An 18,746-nucleotide genomic window follows, 5' to 3' on the forward strand; every position below is an offset into this window, starting at 1 on the left:
TTTAGAGAAGAGCTAACACCTATCCTTTTCAAACTCTTCCAAAATATAGCAGAGGGTGGAACACTCCCAAACTCATTCTACGAGGCCACCACCACCCTGATACCAAAACCAGGCAATGATGTCACAAAGAAAGAAAACTACAGGCCAATATCGCTGATGAACTGAAATGCAAAAATTCTCAACAAAATACTAGCAAACAGAATCCAACAGCACATTAAAAAGGTCATACACCACGATCAAGTGGGGTTTATCCCAGGAATGCAAGGATTCTTCAATATACGCAAATCAATCAACATGGTACACCATATTAACAAATTGAAGGTGAAAAACCATATGATCATCTCAATAGATGCAGAGAACGCTTTCAACAAAATTCAACACCCATTTATGATTAAAAACCCTGCAGAAAATAGGCATAGAGGGAACTTTCCTCAACGTAATAAAGGCCATATATGAGAAACCCACAGCCAACATTGTCCTCAATGGTGAAAAACTGAAACCATTTCCACTAAGATCAGGAAGAAGACAAGGTTGCCCACTCTCACCACTGTTATTCATCAGTGTCTTACAGTTTTCTGAGTACAGGTCTTTTACCTCCTTAGGTAGGTTTATTCCTTGGTATTTCATTCTTTTTGTTGCAATGGTGAATGTGATTGTTAATTTCTCTTTCTGATCTCTCGTTGTTAGTGTATAGGAATGCAAGAGATTTCTGTGCATTAATTTTGTATCCTACGACTTTACCAAATTGATTGATTAGCTCTAGTAGTTTTCTGGTGACATCATTAGGATTATCTATGTATTGTGTCATGTCATCTGCAAACAATGACAGTTTTACTACTTCTTTTCCAATTTGTATTTCTTTTATTTCCTTATCTTCTCTGATTGTCATGGCTAGGAGTTATAAAACTATGTTCAGTGATAGTGGCAAGAGTGGACATCCTTGTTGTGTTCCTGATCTTAGCGGGAATGCTTTCAGTTTTTCACCATTGAGAATTACGTTTGCTGTGGGTTTGTTGTACATGGCCTTTGGTATTAGACGTAGGTTCCTGCTGTGCCCACTTTCTGGAGAGTTTTTATCATAAATGTGTTTTGAATTTTGTCAAAAGCTTTTTCTGCATCTATTGAGATGATCACATGGTATTTATTCTTCAATTTGTGAATATGGTGTATCACATTGATTGATTTGCATATACTCAAGAATCCTTGCATCCCTGGGATAAATCCCCCTTGATCATGTTTTATGATCCTTTTAATGTGTTGCTGGATTCTGTTTGCTAGTATTTTGTTGAGGATTTTTGCATCTGTTTTCATCAGTGGTACTGGTCAGTAACTTTTTTTGTAGTCTTTGTCTGGTTTTGGTATCAGGGTGATGGTGGACTTGTAGAATGAGTTTGGGAGTGTTCCTCTGCAATTTTTTGGAAGAGTTTGAGAAAGATGGTTATTAGCACTTCTCTAAATGTTTGATAAAATTCACTTGTGAAGCCATTTGGTCCTGGACTTCGGTTTGTTGGAAGATTTTAAATCACAGTTTCAGTTTCATTACTTGTGGTTGGTCTAGTGCATATTTTCTGTTTCTTCTTGGTTCAGTCTTGGAAGGTTATACCTTTCTTAGACTTTGTCCATTTCTTCCACTTTATCCATTTTATTGGCATAGAGTTGCTTGTAGTAGTCTCCTATGATGCTTTATATTTCTGTGGTATCCATTGTAACTTCTCCTTTTTTCATTTCTAATTTTATTGATTTGAGTAATCTCCCTCTTTTTCCTTTTTGTTTTTTTTCTGTGGTTAGTAGTCTTTGTTTAACATCTTTATTGGAGTATAATTGCTTCACAATGGTGTGTTACCTTCTGCTGTATAACAACGTGAATCAGCTATACATAAACATATATCCCTATATATCTTTGCTCTTGCATCACCCTCCCTCCCACCCTTCCTATTCCACCCCTCTAGGTGGTCACAAAGCACCGAGCTGATCTCCCTGTGCTATGTGGGTGCTTCCCACTAGCTATCTGTTTTACGTTTGGTAGTGTATGTATGTCCATGCCACTCTCTCACTTTGCCCCAGCTTAGTCTTCCCCCTCCTCATGTCCTCAAGTCCATTCTCTAGTAGGTCTGTATCTTTATTCCTGTACTGCCTCTAGGTTCTTCATGACCATTTTTTTTTCATTCCATATATATGTGTTAGCATACAGTATTTGTTTTTCTCTTTCTGACTTATTTCACTCTGTATGACAGACTCTAGGTCCATCCACCTCCCTACAGATAACTCAATTTCGTTTATTTTTATGGCTGAATAATACTCCATTGTATATATGTGCCACATCTTCTTTAACCATTCATCTGTCGATCGACACTTAGGTTGCTTCCATGTCCTGGCTTTTGTAAATAGAGCTTCAGTGGACATTGTGTTACATGACTCTTTTTGAATTGTGGTGTTCTCGGGGTATATGCCCAGTAGTGGGATTGCTGGGTCATATGGTAGTTCTATTTTTAGTTTTTTAAGGAAACTCCCTACTGTTCTCCATAGTGGCTGTATCGATTTCCCTCTTTTTCTTGATGTGTCTCAGTAAAGGTTCATCAATTTTGTTTATCGTCTCAAAGAACCAGCTTTTAGTTTTATTGATATTTGCTATTATTTTCTTTTTCTCTATTACATTTATTTCTGCTCTGATCTTTACAATTTCTTTCCTTCTACTAAATTTAGGTTTTGTTTGTTCTTATTTCCTTTAGGTGTAAGATTAGATTATTTATTTGAGATTATTTTTGTTTCCTGAGTTAGGATTGTAGTGTTATAAATTTCCCTTTTAGAACTGCTTTTTGCTGCATCCCATAGGTTTTGATACTACTCTTGATTTTAGCCAAAAGGCCGAGAAGAGATACAGGTTTTGGATCGTCTCTAGGTGTTATCTGATTTCCTCTTTGATTTCTTCAGTGATCTTTTGGTAATTTAGTAACATATTGTTTAGCCTCCATGTGTTTGTGTTTTTTACGTTTTTTCCTCTGTAATTTATTTCTAATCTCATAGTGTTGTGGTCAGAAAAGATACTTGAGATCATTTCAGTTTTCTTAAATTCACTGAGGCTTGATTTGTGGTCCAAGATGTGATCTATCCTGGTGAGTTTTCCATGTGTACTTGAGCAGAAAGTGTAATCTGCTGTTTTCTGATGGAGTGTCCTATAAATACCAATTAAGTCTATATGGTCTGTTGTGTCATTTAAAGCTTGTGTTTCCTTATTACTTTTCTGTCGTGATGATCTGTCCATTGTTGTAAGTGAGGTGTAAAAGTCTCCCACTATTATTGTGTTACTGTTGATTTCCTCTTGTATAGCTGTTAGCATTTGCCTTATGTATTGAAGTGCTTCTATGTTGGGTGCATATATATTTATAATTGTTTTATCTTCCTCTTGGATTTATTCCTTAATCATTATGTAGTGTCCTTCCTTGTCTGTTGTAACATTCTTTATTTTAAAGTCTATTTTATTTGATATGAGTGTTGCTATTCCAGTTTTCTTTCGATTTCCCTTTGCATGGAATATCTTTTTCCATCCCCCCACCTTTAGTCTGTATGTGTCCCTAGGTCTGAAGTGGGTCTGTTTTAGACAGCATATATATGGGTCTTGTTTTTGCATCCGTTCAGCAAGCCTGTGTCTTTTGGTTGGAGTATTTAATCCATTCACATTTAAGGTAATTATCAATATGTATGTTCCTATTACATTTTTCTTAATTGTTTTGGGTTTGTTGTTGTACGTCTTTTTCTTCTCTTGCGTTTCCCACTTAGAGAAGTTCCTGTATCCTTTGTTGTAGAGCTGGTTTGGTGATGCTGAATGCTCTTAGCTTTTGCTTGTCTGTAAAGCTTTGGATTTCTCTGTTGAATCTGAGTGAGATCCTTGCTGGGTAGAGTAATCTTGGTTGTATGTTCTTCCCTTTCATCTCTTTAGATATATCATGCCACTCCCTCTGGCCTGTACAGTTTCTGCTGAGAAATCAGCTGTTAACCTTATGGGAATTTCCTTGTATCTTATTTGTCATTTTTCCCTTGTTTCTTTTAATAATTTTTCTTTGTCTTTAATTCTTGTCAATTTGATTACTGTGTGTTCCGGCCTGTTTCTCCTTGGGTTTATCCTTTCTGGGACTCTGCACTTCCTGGACTTGGGTGGCTATTTCCTTTCCTATGCTAGGGAAGTTTTCAACTATAATCTCTTCAAGTATTTTCTCAGGTCCTTTCTCTCTTCTCCTTCTGGGACCCCTATAATGTGAATGTTGGTGTGTTTAATGTTGTCCCAGAGGTGTCTTAGACTGTCTTCATCTCTTTTCTTTCTGTTTTCTTTTTTCTGTTCTGCAGCAGTGATTTCCACCATTCTGTCTTCCAGGTTGTTTATCTGTTCTTCTGCGTCAGGTATTCTGCTATTGATTCCTTCTAGTGTATTTTTCATTTCAATTATTGTATTGTTCATCTCTGTTTGTTCTTTGATTCTTCTAGGTCTTTGTTAAACTTTCATGCATCTTCTCAATCTTTGCTTCCATTCTTTTTCCAAGGTCCTGGATCATCTTCACTATAATTATTCTAAAGTCTTTTTCTGGAAGGTTTCCTATCCGCTTCATGTAGTTGTTTTTCTGGGATTTTATCTTGTTCCTTCATCTGGTACATAGTCCTTTGCTTTTTCATTTTGTCTGCCTTCCTGTGAATATGATTTTCCTTCCACAAGCTGCAAGATTCTCTATAGTTTTATTAAAGTTTTTTAAGACATCTTTTTTCATACCTTTTTTTTTTTCAGAAAATAATTTTACATCATTATTTCCACTCTTTACTGTTCTGATTTTTTACTTGCTTTGGGTTATGCTATAATTCTTTTTAGCTTCTTGAGTTGCATTTTTACTTTGTTTTAATTTTTTTATTTGCTTAAAACATTTAAGTCTGCAACTCTATCATACCACAGTTATCCCACAAATATATATGTATGTGTGTCTCTGTATATGCTTAATTTTAGTTTAGCTATTCACATTTCATGATTTACACCATTTTTTTTATCATCTGTAAATCTTAAGGGGAAGTGTTAATGAGTTTCAAAATGGAGGGTTTTTTGTTTTTTTAAATCACTGACCCATTGTTGATTTCTTATGTAATTGGTCTTTAGGATAACACTTTCATAGAATATGTTGAGGTTTCTTTTGTGGCAAGGTGCATTGTCAATTTTTATTAGTATTTTATGTGAAAAGAATAAATGTATTTAATTTTGATGTGAATTGTGAAACCGCATTTGGTACAGGCCTGAGATTCAGGTTTTCCTTTGTAAATTTTTTTTGTTTATGTCTCTAAGTGGATGGAAAACTTCCTTGTTTCTCCATTGCCATAGATAATTTTTATCTCATTCGTTTATATTGTATGAGTGTATTTATACTGTTTTGACTTCCTGATTTACCCGGGTAGCTTCAAGAAAATTTTTAGCTTTGCTTGTGCAGATTCTGTGATGTAGACTTAACGTTAAATATCACCACTGCTTATGTAATTTTATCTTTATTTTCAAGTTTGGTATCCTTAGTCCCTAGCACAGTGTTTAGCACCTAGGGAGCACTTGATCAATATTTGCTGAATGAATGAATGAATGGTTGCAATACCCCTGTAAGCAATTTTGGGTTTTATTTCATTCATAGTTAGTGCTGAATTTCTACTTCATTTGTACATATTGGGAGATTGTTCTTCTTTTTGAGTTTAGATATGCTTTAAAGTTTAAAAAATTACTTTACTTACCATTTTTGTATGTGTGTAAAATTGTGGTATATGTGGATCAATTAGCAGACCATTCCATATCATCTTGTTCTGCCTTGTCCAGGGGACTGGTTTGGATTTTTTAAAACAGAAAATAAAATTCTGTTCATGTTATATGTCACTGTCTAGCTATTTGTGGTTTCCAATTGCAATTAGGGTATAAATTCCTTAATAAGATATGTGAAGATTTTCATACTATGAGCTCCATTTATCTACCTTTTATTTCTTAGTATTTACTCTCACATTCCCATGTTTTAGTTCCTAACACACTATACTCTTTCAAGCTTCAGCGCCTTTTAAAATTATTTTCCCTCTGCCAAGAATGCCTTCATTTGACAAAGACCCACTCATAAATAATCTACTATTCTTTCTAAACCCCTTATCCTCTCTGGCTGGAGAGAGAGATTTCTTCTCTTGCTCCCATATCATATCTTTCATATTTTTGACTCAATTTTTCAGGTTACCTCCTTGAACAAAAGTGTAAGATGAATTAATAAGCATTAATCTTTCACTTAGCACCCACCCTATTGCATCCAGAATTAGAACTGAAATGTGAGCCATGCTCACAGCGTTTCCTTTGCCCTGGCAGCATCTAAGGAATATTGATATATTATAAGACAGTTCAAAGCATTCAGTAAAAGAGCAGATAACGTGCTTTGCAGATTATGTAGCACATAGTAGGTACTCTGTAAAAGTTAACGGCAACTCAACAGTACTCTGATAACATTATAACGTTTTCTCTGAATTGTCTTCAGCTCCCATTTCATGATTCTCAGGCATATATTGTACATGTTGTAAAAGTCATAAATACTTTGATGTCCTGGTAAGTAAAGCAAACATATTTCCAAAGCACATACTGAAATATTACTACCAGTGGAAGCTATATATTATCAATGAAGAACTATAGAGCAAAGAAGTTTAATGAAACTCCTAAGCCAGGTATGACTCTAGAACTCGGATTCTTTACAAACTTAGAGGTCTCTTCTACCAAATTTCCTTCCAAAGGTGTGGTGTTATGGGTAAAATATCAAGAGCGGAAACAATTTTTACTTTTATCTTAGGAGAATGTGAAATGATTATAAATAACTCATTTAAACATTAGATACTAATTTTAAATATTTTTGTGGTAGCTTGTGAGTAAATACACTTTGTTATAGTGAAGTTTTATTATACATATGGAAACAAAAGCATGAAATTTAGAGTTAGAGGTTTCAGATACATGCTAGTCAAACCTTAGTTCACTTATATGAGGGAAAACTGAGGGCATAGGTGGTCACATGTTGCCTAAATCACGTTCAGATTTCCTTCTCAGGGATGCTCACACAAGAACTTCTGATGGCCTTACTAAACTTACATCATGTGCACTCCTGCATGCTAAAGATTTTAGTTTCCTAGGTTCCCATGCAGCATGGTTGATTAGAATAATGATGTTCACCTGATAAATATTATGTTTAAAAAAATTAACTATGTTATTTTGAGACATTAAGAAGCATACAGTCACAGAAATTCACTGTAATTCCATTTATAGAGGAGGTTTCACTATAAGTAGATGGAGGCACCATGGGTCTATATTAAAGATATCAAGTCACGGAACTGCAAAATGACCTTGATGTGAGATGATAGGACTTCTAAGACAAGGAGCATTAGGAGAAGCATTATGGGGAGTATCCAGCATTTAATTAGAATTTTAACCAGAATTCAACTAAGCAAAATAGCTACATGTAGAGTAAAAGGCAATTCATCAAGGAACAAAGCCATCGTGAGAATGTGTATATTGATTACATACATATGTAACATGTATAATATAAATGTATACATATATATCATATATATAATATACATACATAATATTTCCTACATCTTTATATAGTCTTTAAATGCATTTATTTTAATGATAGCAAATTATTGCATCTAGGTCATAGAACATAATTTTCAACCCACACTTCTATACTTGGCTGTGTATGTCCAGTTTTTTTTTGTTTTTGTGAATAATGAAACAATGCAGATCCTCACACATAGATTTTCTTCAGTATTTAAAATTATTTTAGTTTGCTAGGGCTGTTGTAACAAAGCACCATGAACTGAGTGACTGAGAACAAGAGAAATTGTCTCATAGTTCTGGAGGCTAGATCCAGGTGTATTGACAAGGCAGTGCTCCCTCTGAAGGCTCTAGGGATGGATCTGTCAGGCCTCTCTTGTGACTTTTGGTAGGTAGGTCTTAGGCTTCGCAGTATAACTCTGATTTTTATGTGATGTTTTTCTTGGGTGTGTTTATCTGTCTCCAAATTTTTCCTTCTTATAAGGACATCAGTCATACTGGATTGTGGATCACCCTACTCCAGTATGACCTCATTTAATTATATCTGCAAGAACTCTACTCCCAAACAAGGCTGTATTCTGAGGTACTGGGAGTTAAGACTTTGGCATATGGATTAAGGGGGACACAATTCAGTCCATAACAAATTTAATTTCCTTAGCATCAACTTCCAAAAAAGGAATTTACCCATAAGAACAAAGTTTATCGCTAGACATCACTAAAAGGTTTCTGACAAATATAATTTTCACTGTTACCAACCCAACCCTATATCAGAGTGCCTGATTCTTGATATCCTCAAAGACCTTAGTAATTATTTTCAATATCATTAAAATTAATATCATTATTCTTAACTTTGCTAATTTTATAATCATGGTTAGGCATAGTTTTAATAAACTGGTTAATTTTTCATGCTTATTGACTATTGCATTCTAATTTGTGAATTATCTAGTCACATTCTTGACCGTGTATCTATTGGGGTATTAGTGTCACTTTTTATAGACATGTGAGAGTTCTTTATACATTGAACATATTAATATACATGTATTCAGCAAAAAATATTTTTATTTTCTTGTTTTTGTATACAAAAATAGTAAATGAATATAAATTTATCAAACGTTTCTCTTTGTTTTATTCTTTAACTCTAAGTTTGAGCATATCTTCTTATTCCATAGGCTTAATAAATATACATTTTTTTTTTACTTTTTCTTACTTGAATTTGAATTACTTTAAATTTAATAATACATCTGGAACTTCATGATATATGTATGAGATACAAATGACTATTAGAAATATTTACCCAATGTTCTAAGTAACATTTTATTTATAATTTTTATCTCATATTGGAACATATTTGATTTCAGTGTTGTGTTTCAGGTGTACAGCAAACTGATTCAGTTATACATATATCTATTCTTTTTCAAATTCTTTTTCCATTTAGGTTATTACAGAATATTGAGCAGAGATCCCTCTGCTGTAAACCAGGTCCTTGTTGGTTATCTATTTTAAATATAGTAGTGTATATTTGTGAATCCCAAACTCCCAATTTATCCCTACCCTCACCTTTCCCCTTTGGTAACCGTAAGTTTTCTAAGTCTGTGAGTCTGTTTCTGTTCTGTAAATAAGTTCAGTTGTATCATTTTTTAATTTTCTTCATATAAGAAATATCATATGATATTTGTCTTTCTCTGTTAGTATGATAATCTCCAGGTCCATCCATATTGCTGCAAAAGGTATTATTTCACACTTTTTAATGGCTGAGTGATAGTCCATTGTATATATGTACCACATCTTTATCCATTCATCTGTTGATGGACATTTAGGTTGTTTCCATGTCTTGGCTATTGTAAAAAAATGTTGCAGTGAACATTGGGGCGTATGTATCCTTTTGAACCATGTTTTTCTCTGGATACATGCCCAGGAGTGGGATTGCTGGGTTATGTAGTAGCTCTGTTTTTAGTTTTTTAAGGAACCTCCCTTCCGTTCTCCACAGTGGCTGCACCAATCTACATTCCCACCAACAGTGTAGGAGGTTTCCGTTTTCTCCACATGCTCTTCAGCACTTATTGTTTGTAGAGTTTTTGATGATGGCCATGCTGACTGGTGTTAAATGTTATATATCTCATTGTAGTATTGACTTGCATTTCTCTAATAGTTAGCAACGTTGAGAATCTTTTCATGTGCCTGTTGACCATCTGCCTGTCTTCTTTGGAGAAATGTCTGTTTAGGTCCTCTGCCCATTTTTAGGTTGGATTTTTCTTTACTTTCTTTTTTTTTTTTTGATAATGAGCTGCATGAGCTGCTTGTAACTTTTGGAGATTAATACCTTGTCCCTCTCATTGTTTGCAAATATTTTCTCCCATTCTGTGGGTTGTCTTTTCATTTTGTTTATGGTTTCCTTTCCTGTACAAAAGTGTTTAATTAGGTTCCATTTGTTTATTTTTGTTTTTATTTTCAGTACTCTAGGAGACAGATCAAAAAAGATCTTGCTGCAATTTATGTCAAAGAATGTTCTGCCTATGTTTTCTTCTAAGAGTTTTATGGTATCCAGTCTTACACTTAGGTCTTTAATCCAATTTGAGTTTATTTTCGTGTGTGTGGTTAGAGAATATTCTAATTTCATTTTTTTAAATGTAGCTGTCCAGTTTTCCCCAGCACCATTTATTGAAGAGACTGTCTTTTCTCCATTGTATAGTCTTGCCTCCTTTGTTGTAGATTAATTGACCATAGTGCATGGTTTAATTTCTGGGCTTTCTATCCTCTTCCATTGAACTGTATTTCTGTTTTTTTGTGCCAGTACCATACTGTTTCGATGACTGTAGTATAGTCTGAAGTCAAGGTGCCTGATTCCTCCAGCTCCATTTTTCTTTTTCAAGATTGCTTTTGCTATTCAGGGCCTTTTGTGTCTCTGTACAAATTTTTTGATTTTTCTAGTTCTGTGAAAAGTGCCATTGGTAATTTGATAGAGATTGCATTGAATCTGTAGATTGCCTTGGGTAGTATAGTCATTTTGACAATATTGATTCTTTCAATCCACGGTCATGGTATATCTTTCCATTTGTTTGTGTCATCTTTGATTTTTTTCATCAGCATCTTATAGTTTTCAGAGTACAGATCTTTCCCCTCCTTAGGTAGGTTTATTCGTAGGTATTTTATTCTTTTTAATGTGATGGTGAATGGGGTTGTTTCTTTAATTTCTCTTTCTGATCTTTCACTGTTAGTGTATAGCAATGCAACAGATTTCTGTGTATTAATTTTATATCCTGCAACTTTACCAAATTCATTGATTAGCTCTAGTAGTTTCCTGGTGGCATCTTTACGATTATATATGCATAGTATCATGTCATCTGCAAACAGTGACAGTTATATTTCTTGAAGGATTCCTTTTATTTCTTTTTCTTCTCTGATTGGCATGGCTAGTACTTCCAAAACTATGTTGAATAAAGATGGCAAGAGTGTATATCACTGTCTTGTTCCTGATCTTAGAGGAAATGCTTTCAGCCTTTCACCATTGAGTATGATGTTAGCTGTAGGTTTGTCATATATGGGCTTTATTATGTTGAGGTATGTTCCCTCTATATCTAGTTTCTGGAGAGTTTTCATCGTAAATGAGTGCTGAATTTTGTCAAAAGCTTTCTCTGCATCTATTGAGATGATCATATGATTTTTATTCTTTAATTTGTTAATGTGTTGTATCACACTGATTCATTTATGGATATTAAAAAAATCCTTGCATCCCTGGGATAAATCCAACTTATTCGTATTGTGTGATCCTTTTAATGTATTGTTGCATTTGGTTTACTAGCGTTTTGTTGAGGATTTTGGATCGATGTTCATCAGTAATATTGGCCTGTAATTTTCTTTTTTGTGGTACCTTTGTCTGGTTTTGGTATCAGGGGGATGGTGGCCTCATAGAATGAGTTTGGGGATATTCCTTCCTGTGCAATTCTTTGGAATAGTTTGAGAAGGATAGGCATTAACTCTTCTCTAAATGTCTGAGAGAGTTTGCCTGTGAAACCACCTGGTCCTGGACTTTTGTTTGTTGTGAGTTTTTTCATCACAGTTTTAATTTCAGTACTTGTGATTGGCATATTCATATTTTCTTTGTCTCCCTGGTTCAGTCTTGGGAGACTGTATCTTTCCAGGAATTTGTCCACTTCTTCTAGGTTGTTCCTTTCATTGGCATATAGTTGCTTGTAGTATTCTCTTATTATCCTTTGTGTCCATTGGAACTTCTCCTTTTTCATTTCTAATTTTTTGGATTTGAGCCCTCTATCTCCGAGTTTTTCCTGTTGAGCCTGACTAAAGGTTTATCAATTTTGTTTATCTTTTCAGAGAACCAGGTTTTAGTTTTATTGATCTTTTCTATTGTTCTTCACTATTTCAATTTTTTCTGCTCTGATCTTTATGATTTCTTTTGTTCTACTAGCTTTGTATTTTGTTTGTTGTTCTTTTTATAGTTGCTTTAGGTGTAAGTTTATGTTATTTATTTGAGATTTTTCTTGTTTCTTGAGGTGAGCTTGAATTGCTATGGACTTCCCTCTTAGAACTGCTTTTGCTGAGCCCCATAGGTTTTGGATTGTCATGTTTTCATTTTCATTTTTCTCCAGGTATTTTTTAATTTCTTTTTTGATTTCTTCAATGATCCATTGGTTGTTTGGTAGCATATTGTTTAGCCTCCATGTGTTTGTGTTTTTTTCCAGTTTTTTTTTTGTAGTTGATTTCTAATCTCATTGCATTGTGGTCAGAATAGATGCTTGATATGATTTCAATTTTATTAAATTTACTTAGGCTTGATTTTGTTGCCCAGCATGTGGTAAGGTCTGGAGAATGTTCCATGTGCAGTAGGGAGAATGTGTATTCTGCTGCTTTTGGATGGAATGCTTTATAAATATCAATTAAGTCTATCTGGTCTAATGTGTCATTTAAGGCCTGTGTTTCCTTTTTGACTTTCTCCCTGTATGATCTGTCTGTTGATGAAAGTGGGGTGTTAAAGTCCCCCACTATTAATGTGTTACTGTAGATTTCTCCTTTTATGGCTGTTAGTTTTTTCCTTATATATTGTGGTGCTCCCATGTTGGGTACATATATTTTTACAATTATTATATCTTCTTCTTGGATTGTTGCCTTGATCATTATGAAGTGTCCTTCTTTGTCTTTTGTAACAGTCTTTATTTTAAAGTCTGTTTTGTATGATATGAGTATTGCTAGTCCAGCTTCCTTTTGATTTCCATTTACATAGAATACCTTATTCCATCCCTTCACTTTCAGTTGGTATATGTCCCTAGATCTGAAGTGGGTCTCTTGTAGACAGCACATATATGCATCTTATTTTTGTATACATTCAGCCAGTCTTTGTCTTTTGGTTGGAACATTTAATCCATATATGTTTAAGGTAATTATCAATATGTATGTTCTTATTGCCATTTTGTTATAGTTTTGGTTTTGCTTTTGTAGGTCTTTTTCCTTCCCTTTCTCTTTTGTTCCCTTCTCTTGTGTTTTGATGACTAACATTAGTGTGGTGTTTGGATTCCTTTTTATTTTTTGTGTATCTATTGTAGTTTTTCTCTTTGTGGTTACCATGAGGTTTTGATATAGCAGTGTGTATACAAACAAGATTGTTTTAAGTTGCTGGTCCCTTAATTTCAAATGCATTTCCAATGTCCTGCATTTATACTCTCCTCTTCTCACAGTTGCTGGTTTTGACTTCATATTTGTGTGTGGATGACTTCCTACCTTTACTCTTGTTTGCCTTTACAGGTGAGCTTTTCCATTCATTATTTTCTTGTTTCTAGTTGTGGCTTTTTCTTTTGCACCTAGAGAAGTTCCTTTAGCATTTGTTGCAAAGCTGTTCTGGTGGTGCTGAATTCTCTTAGCTTTTTCTTGTCTATAAAGCTTTTGATTTCTCCATCACATCTGAATGAGAGCATTACTTGGTAGAGTATTCTTGGTTGTAGGTTCTTCCCTTTCATCACTTTACATATATTTTGCCATTCCCTTCTGGCCTTTAGAGTTTCTGCTGAAAAATCAGCTGATAACCTTTTGGGAATTCCCTGTATGTTATTTTTGCTTTTCCCTTGTTGCTTCTAATATTTTCTTTGTCTTTAATTTTTGTCAACTTGATTACTGTGTCTCTCGGCATGTTCCTCCTTGGGGTTTTCCTGCCTGGGACTCTCTGCATTTCCTGGAACTTGGATGACTGCTTCGTTTCCCATGATATGGGAGTTTTCAGCTATTAACTCTTGATATATTTTCTCAGATCCTTTCTCTCTGACTTCTCCTTCTAGGACCTCCATACTGAGAATATTGGTGTCTTTAATGTTGTCCCAGAGGTCTCTTAGACTGTCCTCATTTCTTTTCATTCCTTTTCCTTTATTCTGTTCTGCAGCAGTGATCTCCACCATTCTGTCTTCCAGTTCACTTATTCATTCTTGTGATTCATGTATTCTGATATTGATTCCTTCTGGTGTAATTTTATTCCAGTTATTGTAGTGTTCATCTCTGTTTGTTCTGTAGATCTTCTTGCTCTTTTTTAAACATTTCTGCTATCTTCTCTGTCTGTTCCTCCATCCTTTTTCCAAGATTTTAGATCATCTTTACTACCATTACTCTGAATTCTTTTTCAGGTAGATTACCTATCTCCCATTCACTTAGTAGCTCTTCTGGGGTTTTATCTTGTTCCTTCATCTGGGACACATTCCTCTGCTGTCTCATTTTGTCTAACTTTCTGTGTTTGCTGTTTCTGTTCCTCAGGAGGCAGGGTTTTAGTTCTTCTTGCTTCTGCTGTCTGTCCCCTGATGGATAATGCTGGTCTAAGGGGCTTATGCCAGCTTTCTGGTGGGAGGGACTGGTTCTTGCCCACTGGTTACTAGAGCTTGGTCTTGTCCCTCTGGTGGGCAGGGCCATGTGAAGGGGTGTGTTCATTGGGAAGCTGTGGGCTCAGGAAGACTTTAGGTAGCCTGTCTGCAGATGAGTGGGGCTGTGTTCCCACCCTGTTGGTGGTTTGGCCTGAGGTGTTTCAGCACTGGAGTGTACAGGCCATTGGGTGGGGCCAGGTCTTGTGGGAAAATGGTGACCTAGGGGAGGGCTCTTGCCAATGAGTATTCTCTAGAACTACAGCCTCCATTATCTTTTCCCCTGCAGTGAGCCACAGCCTCCCCCTGCCTCTGCAGGAGACCCTCCAATACCAGCAAGTAGGTCTGGCCCAGGCTCTTATGAGGTCATTGCTTTTTCCCCTGCGTCTGGGTGTGCACAAGACCTTGTGTGCAACATCCAAGAGTGGAGTTTCTGTTTCTCCCATTCCTGTGGAATTCCTGTGATCAGAACCTCACTGACCTTCAAAGCCAGATGCCCTGGGGACTCCTCCTGATGTAAGACTCTAATGATGGGGTGCCTGATGTGGGGATCAGAACTTTCACTCCTTTGGGATAACTTCTGTCATATAATTGTTTTCCATTTTGTGGGTCACCCACCTGGCAGGTATGTGATTTGATTTTATCATGATTGTGCTTCTTCTAGTGTCTCATTTGGCTTCTTCTTTGTCTTATTGGTAGTTTCCAGTGTTTTTTTGGTCAATGGTTGTTCAGCAGTCAGTTGTGATTTTGGTGTTTTGGTGAGGGGGGTGAGCTCAAGTCCTTCTACTCTGCCATCTTGTCTCTGCCCCCATAAGCATCATTTATTAACTAATGTTTCTCATTTTCTTTGATAATAATATGTCCTTTCTTATTCACTAAGTTCTTAAGTATAAGGGTATATTACTTTGGAGTATACATAAGTATGTATACTTAGTTTCACTGATCTTCTGTTATTTTGCCACAACCATAATATTTCAGCTATTATAGACTTTTAATATTTGTGTAATCTGCCCTCATTAATCTCCTTTAAAACAATCTTACGTGTTTTTACTTGTTTGTTGACCTAGTTATACTTAAAATTAGAATAATTTCAAGTTACAACAACTTGCCATTAGGATTTTAACTGTTAAATCTATAAATCTGTTAGAAAGTAATTCATCCTCCCTATACAGAAAGATGAAATAATAGTTTTCTTTATATGGATTTTTAAATACTTCAATAAAGTTGTATAGCTTATGTAAGGTTGTACATTCACTGCTTAGCAAACATTTATTAGTCATCTCCTGTGTTTCAGGAATATAATGGAAGTTGACAAAAAGCTTAAATAAAGTATCATTGAGGCACTTTTTTAGAATGATTTCAGATAAGGAAATTGGGAAATTTTGAGGGTTAGCCAAGAGGAATACACAGTGTGCAGCGCTCATGTATAAATACCATGAATCCCTGAAAAGTGACAAGATTCCAGGAGAGGGGGTTATGATTCAACTGAGTTTTGGAGGCTGACAGGCAGTTAGCTGGATGAAGAAAGCAATAACTTCTTTTAGGAGGAGGAAACTGAAAATGCAAAGGTACACATTTAAAAGACATGTCATGGAAACTAAATGGCAAGAATTTAATTGTGGCCAAAGTGTAGGATGTGAATGAGGACTGTGTCACAGTACTGGATATTTGAAATGAGATCTAATGTCATTGTATTCCAAACTAGTTATTGCTAGTTAGTAGGAAATAACTTAATGTTGTTACTTGATGTGTTGGTTATATATTCACTTTGCCACCTATTTTATTATCCTAATAGTTTTCCAGGTGGTTTGGTTTGGCTTGTTTTCAGGGTATAATACTGTAATTCCTGAAAAATAATAACTCTGTATTTTACCTTTCAACATTGGTGTTAAAGTTTATCTCTGTTTTAATATATTGGTCAGAATTTCTGGAATTAAGTTAAAATATGGTAGTGAACATTTTTGTTTTGGTTTTAATAATAGGGATGCCCTAATATTTTACACTTAAGTTGATTCTGAAAGATATTTTTAGCATATTAAACTTAAGACTCATTCCAATCCTATTTTAAATAGGTTAAAAATTATTTGGAAGATTTTGAAATTTTATTTGATAACTTGTGTGTTCCTGTTGAAATGCAGATATGTATTTTATGACCAGTTAATATGTCATGTTAAATTCGTCAGTGATTTTAAATCATGCTTATGAAAAAATCTTCATGGCTATGATATATTATTCTTCTGATACTGTGCTGAATTTTATTTTCTGTATTTTGTGAAGTATTTAAAAATACTTATGGCCATAAATAAGATTTGCTTTATTACTCTATATTGTGCCTTACCCTGTTTTATATTCAAAGATAGAACCCTGGGATATTGTAAAATCTTAAATATTGCACAAAAATATTTAGTTATGTTAACTGGTTCATACTTAATGAGTCAAGAAAATAAATATATTTCAGATTTTTATCAATAAAGGTCATCATTGAGTTACATGACCTCAGGGAAATCTTTCTGTCTCTGGGGCTCATCTATAAAAATAAGGGGATTGGACTACATGAACTGTAAGGTCTTGCCAGCTCTAGCTTTCTGCAAACTTGTATTCATAGAGAAATCCCTCCAGCTTTATGCTAAAAAGCAATAACACTATGTAAGGTAGAAATGGACCATGCTATGATGACCCTTACAGATTTAGACTTGAGTTTCAAAAAAAAAAGCAGTAGTCCATTGTTCATCTACTTGGGCCCATGAGCAGTTGAAAGTGATAAATGTTGACCTTGTGATTTATCTTAAGTTGCACTGGAGAACTGTGGATCAACCACCCCTCACTGTTTTGTTCAATTCACCTGAAACATTGGGTCTAAAGGGCAGCAGGTAGGAGATCAGAAGCCCTGGATTTTTGTCCCACTCTGTCATTTACTAGTTTTGGGATCCTAAGTCATTTAATCCCTTCAGGCAAGTTTTCTTATTTGCAAGATGAAATGTACTTAATTAATCTTTTAGTTCTGAAGTTCTATGAGAAGCCATAAATAATCCCTCAATAAAACATCTTTAGTTTATATAGTCACCTGGGGTTTACTTTCATATATATTGATCTTAATTGATCCTCTCCACAACATTTGGAGGCAAAAAGCAAAGTATTAGTGACTTTGAATTTCACAGTTAGGTCTAGCCTCCAGGCTCCAGAGAATTTGGTAGTTTGCCCAGTGTGCTTAGTAAGTGGCAGAGCCCCAACTGGAGCCTAGGCATTCTGATACTTAAACTGTTCTTTTCTTTTTACGACACATTGTCTTTCGTTAAGTCCTGTAATCACTCTTTTATACTTTTCAAGCATTCTGGCACATTTTCCGGCTCTTTAAATTGTGAGGACAAACTATCCTTCTTCCCTTGGGGTTCATTTATGATTTTAAACTATATAACACTAACACTTTGTTCATGTATATGTTTAAATGATTTCTTGAAAAGTACTCCATCTAACATTTATTCCTTCTTTTCCTGATTCTCTTTCAGATAGCAGTTCTGTGGATGAAAAGGTTTTAAATCATACTTTTTCTTCCCTCCTGAGGGATCTTGTCTTTTGTACATGTTTGTTTGTGACATATTAGACCTGTTTTGGTTCTTCTGTTTTAGTTGTGAACTGTGCATGTTATCCCAGCTTTCCATTCTTTGGTTGTCCTTTAAGTGTGCCCCAATCTGTTGCATTTATGAAGAGGTTACACCTTGCCAGCTTTGCTTACTTTAGCTTACACTTGCCAACCTAGGGGTCTGCTACGGTCAAACTCAGCATCTGTTTTTAAGTCTGGCGAATCACGATCTCTCTGACTGATTCATGATCTTCACTGCACATACCAAGTTTTAAGGGCAAATAGTATTTGGAATATGATATTTTCCTCGACTCTGCCAGTGCTTTTGTCTGAATGCTGACAGCTAATTTCAAAACCTCCACTCACAAAAACACAGTAGCTTTGACTTGAAGCTGACCCTGCTTAGCATCTGTCATACTAGGTGTTACGTGTCTAGTGCAGTTGACGCGTGTTCCAAATTCATGTATACACAGCTATAGGATGCTAAAAGCCTCTTTCTTTTGTTTTGTTTTGTTTTTCTCCATTTTCGTTTAAGGCTCGAATAGTAAGTGGCAGTGATTTGGATGCTTCCCAGTTCTCTGCACTTCAGGCGTTTGGTGGGTAAGTACATTCATAACCTTTCTAATTCATTCCATTCATCAATGGTTCTCAACATATGTATTTTGAATGCAGAATGTTGCACGATGACATAATTAGCTTGCCTTGCTGTTGCTTTCTTTTCACAGTAAAATAG

At 35.2% G+C, this 18,746-nt stretch overlaps 1 protein-coding gene across 1 annotated transcript in view; it reads left to right on the plus strand.

Moving 5' to 3' along the window:
* The window catches only part of UNC13C (unc-13 homolog C), a 591,853-nt gene that overhangs the window by 130,045 nt on the left and 443,062 nt on the right, over window positions 1-18,746 (plus strand). Inside the window, exons 4-5 of the mRNA XM_029237965.1 lie at window positions 17,940-17,962; window positions 18,549-18,613. Coding sequence (XP_029093798.1) covers window positions 17,940-17,962; window positions 18,549-18,613 — 88 coding nt within the window. The remainder of the gene's footprint in view (window positions 1-17,939; window positions 17,963-18,548; window positions 18,614-18,746) is intronic.

The sequence above is a fragment of the Monodon monoceros genome, unplaced genomic scaffold, assembly GCF_005190385.1.
Source record: "Monodon monoceros isolate NGI ecotype Baffin Bay Population unplaced genomic scaffold, NGI_Narwhal_1 Super_Scaffold_21, whole genome shotgun sequence".
NCBI lineage: Eukaryota > Metazoa > Chordata > Mammalia > Artiodactyla > Monodontidae > Monodon > Monodon monoceros.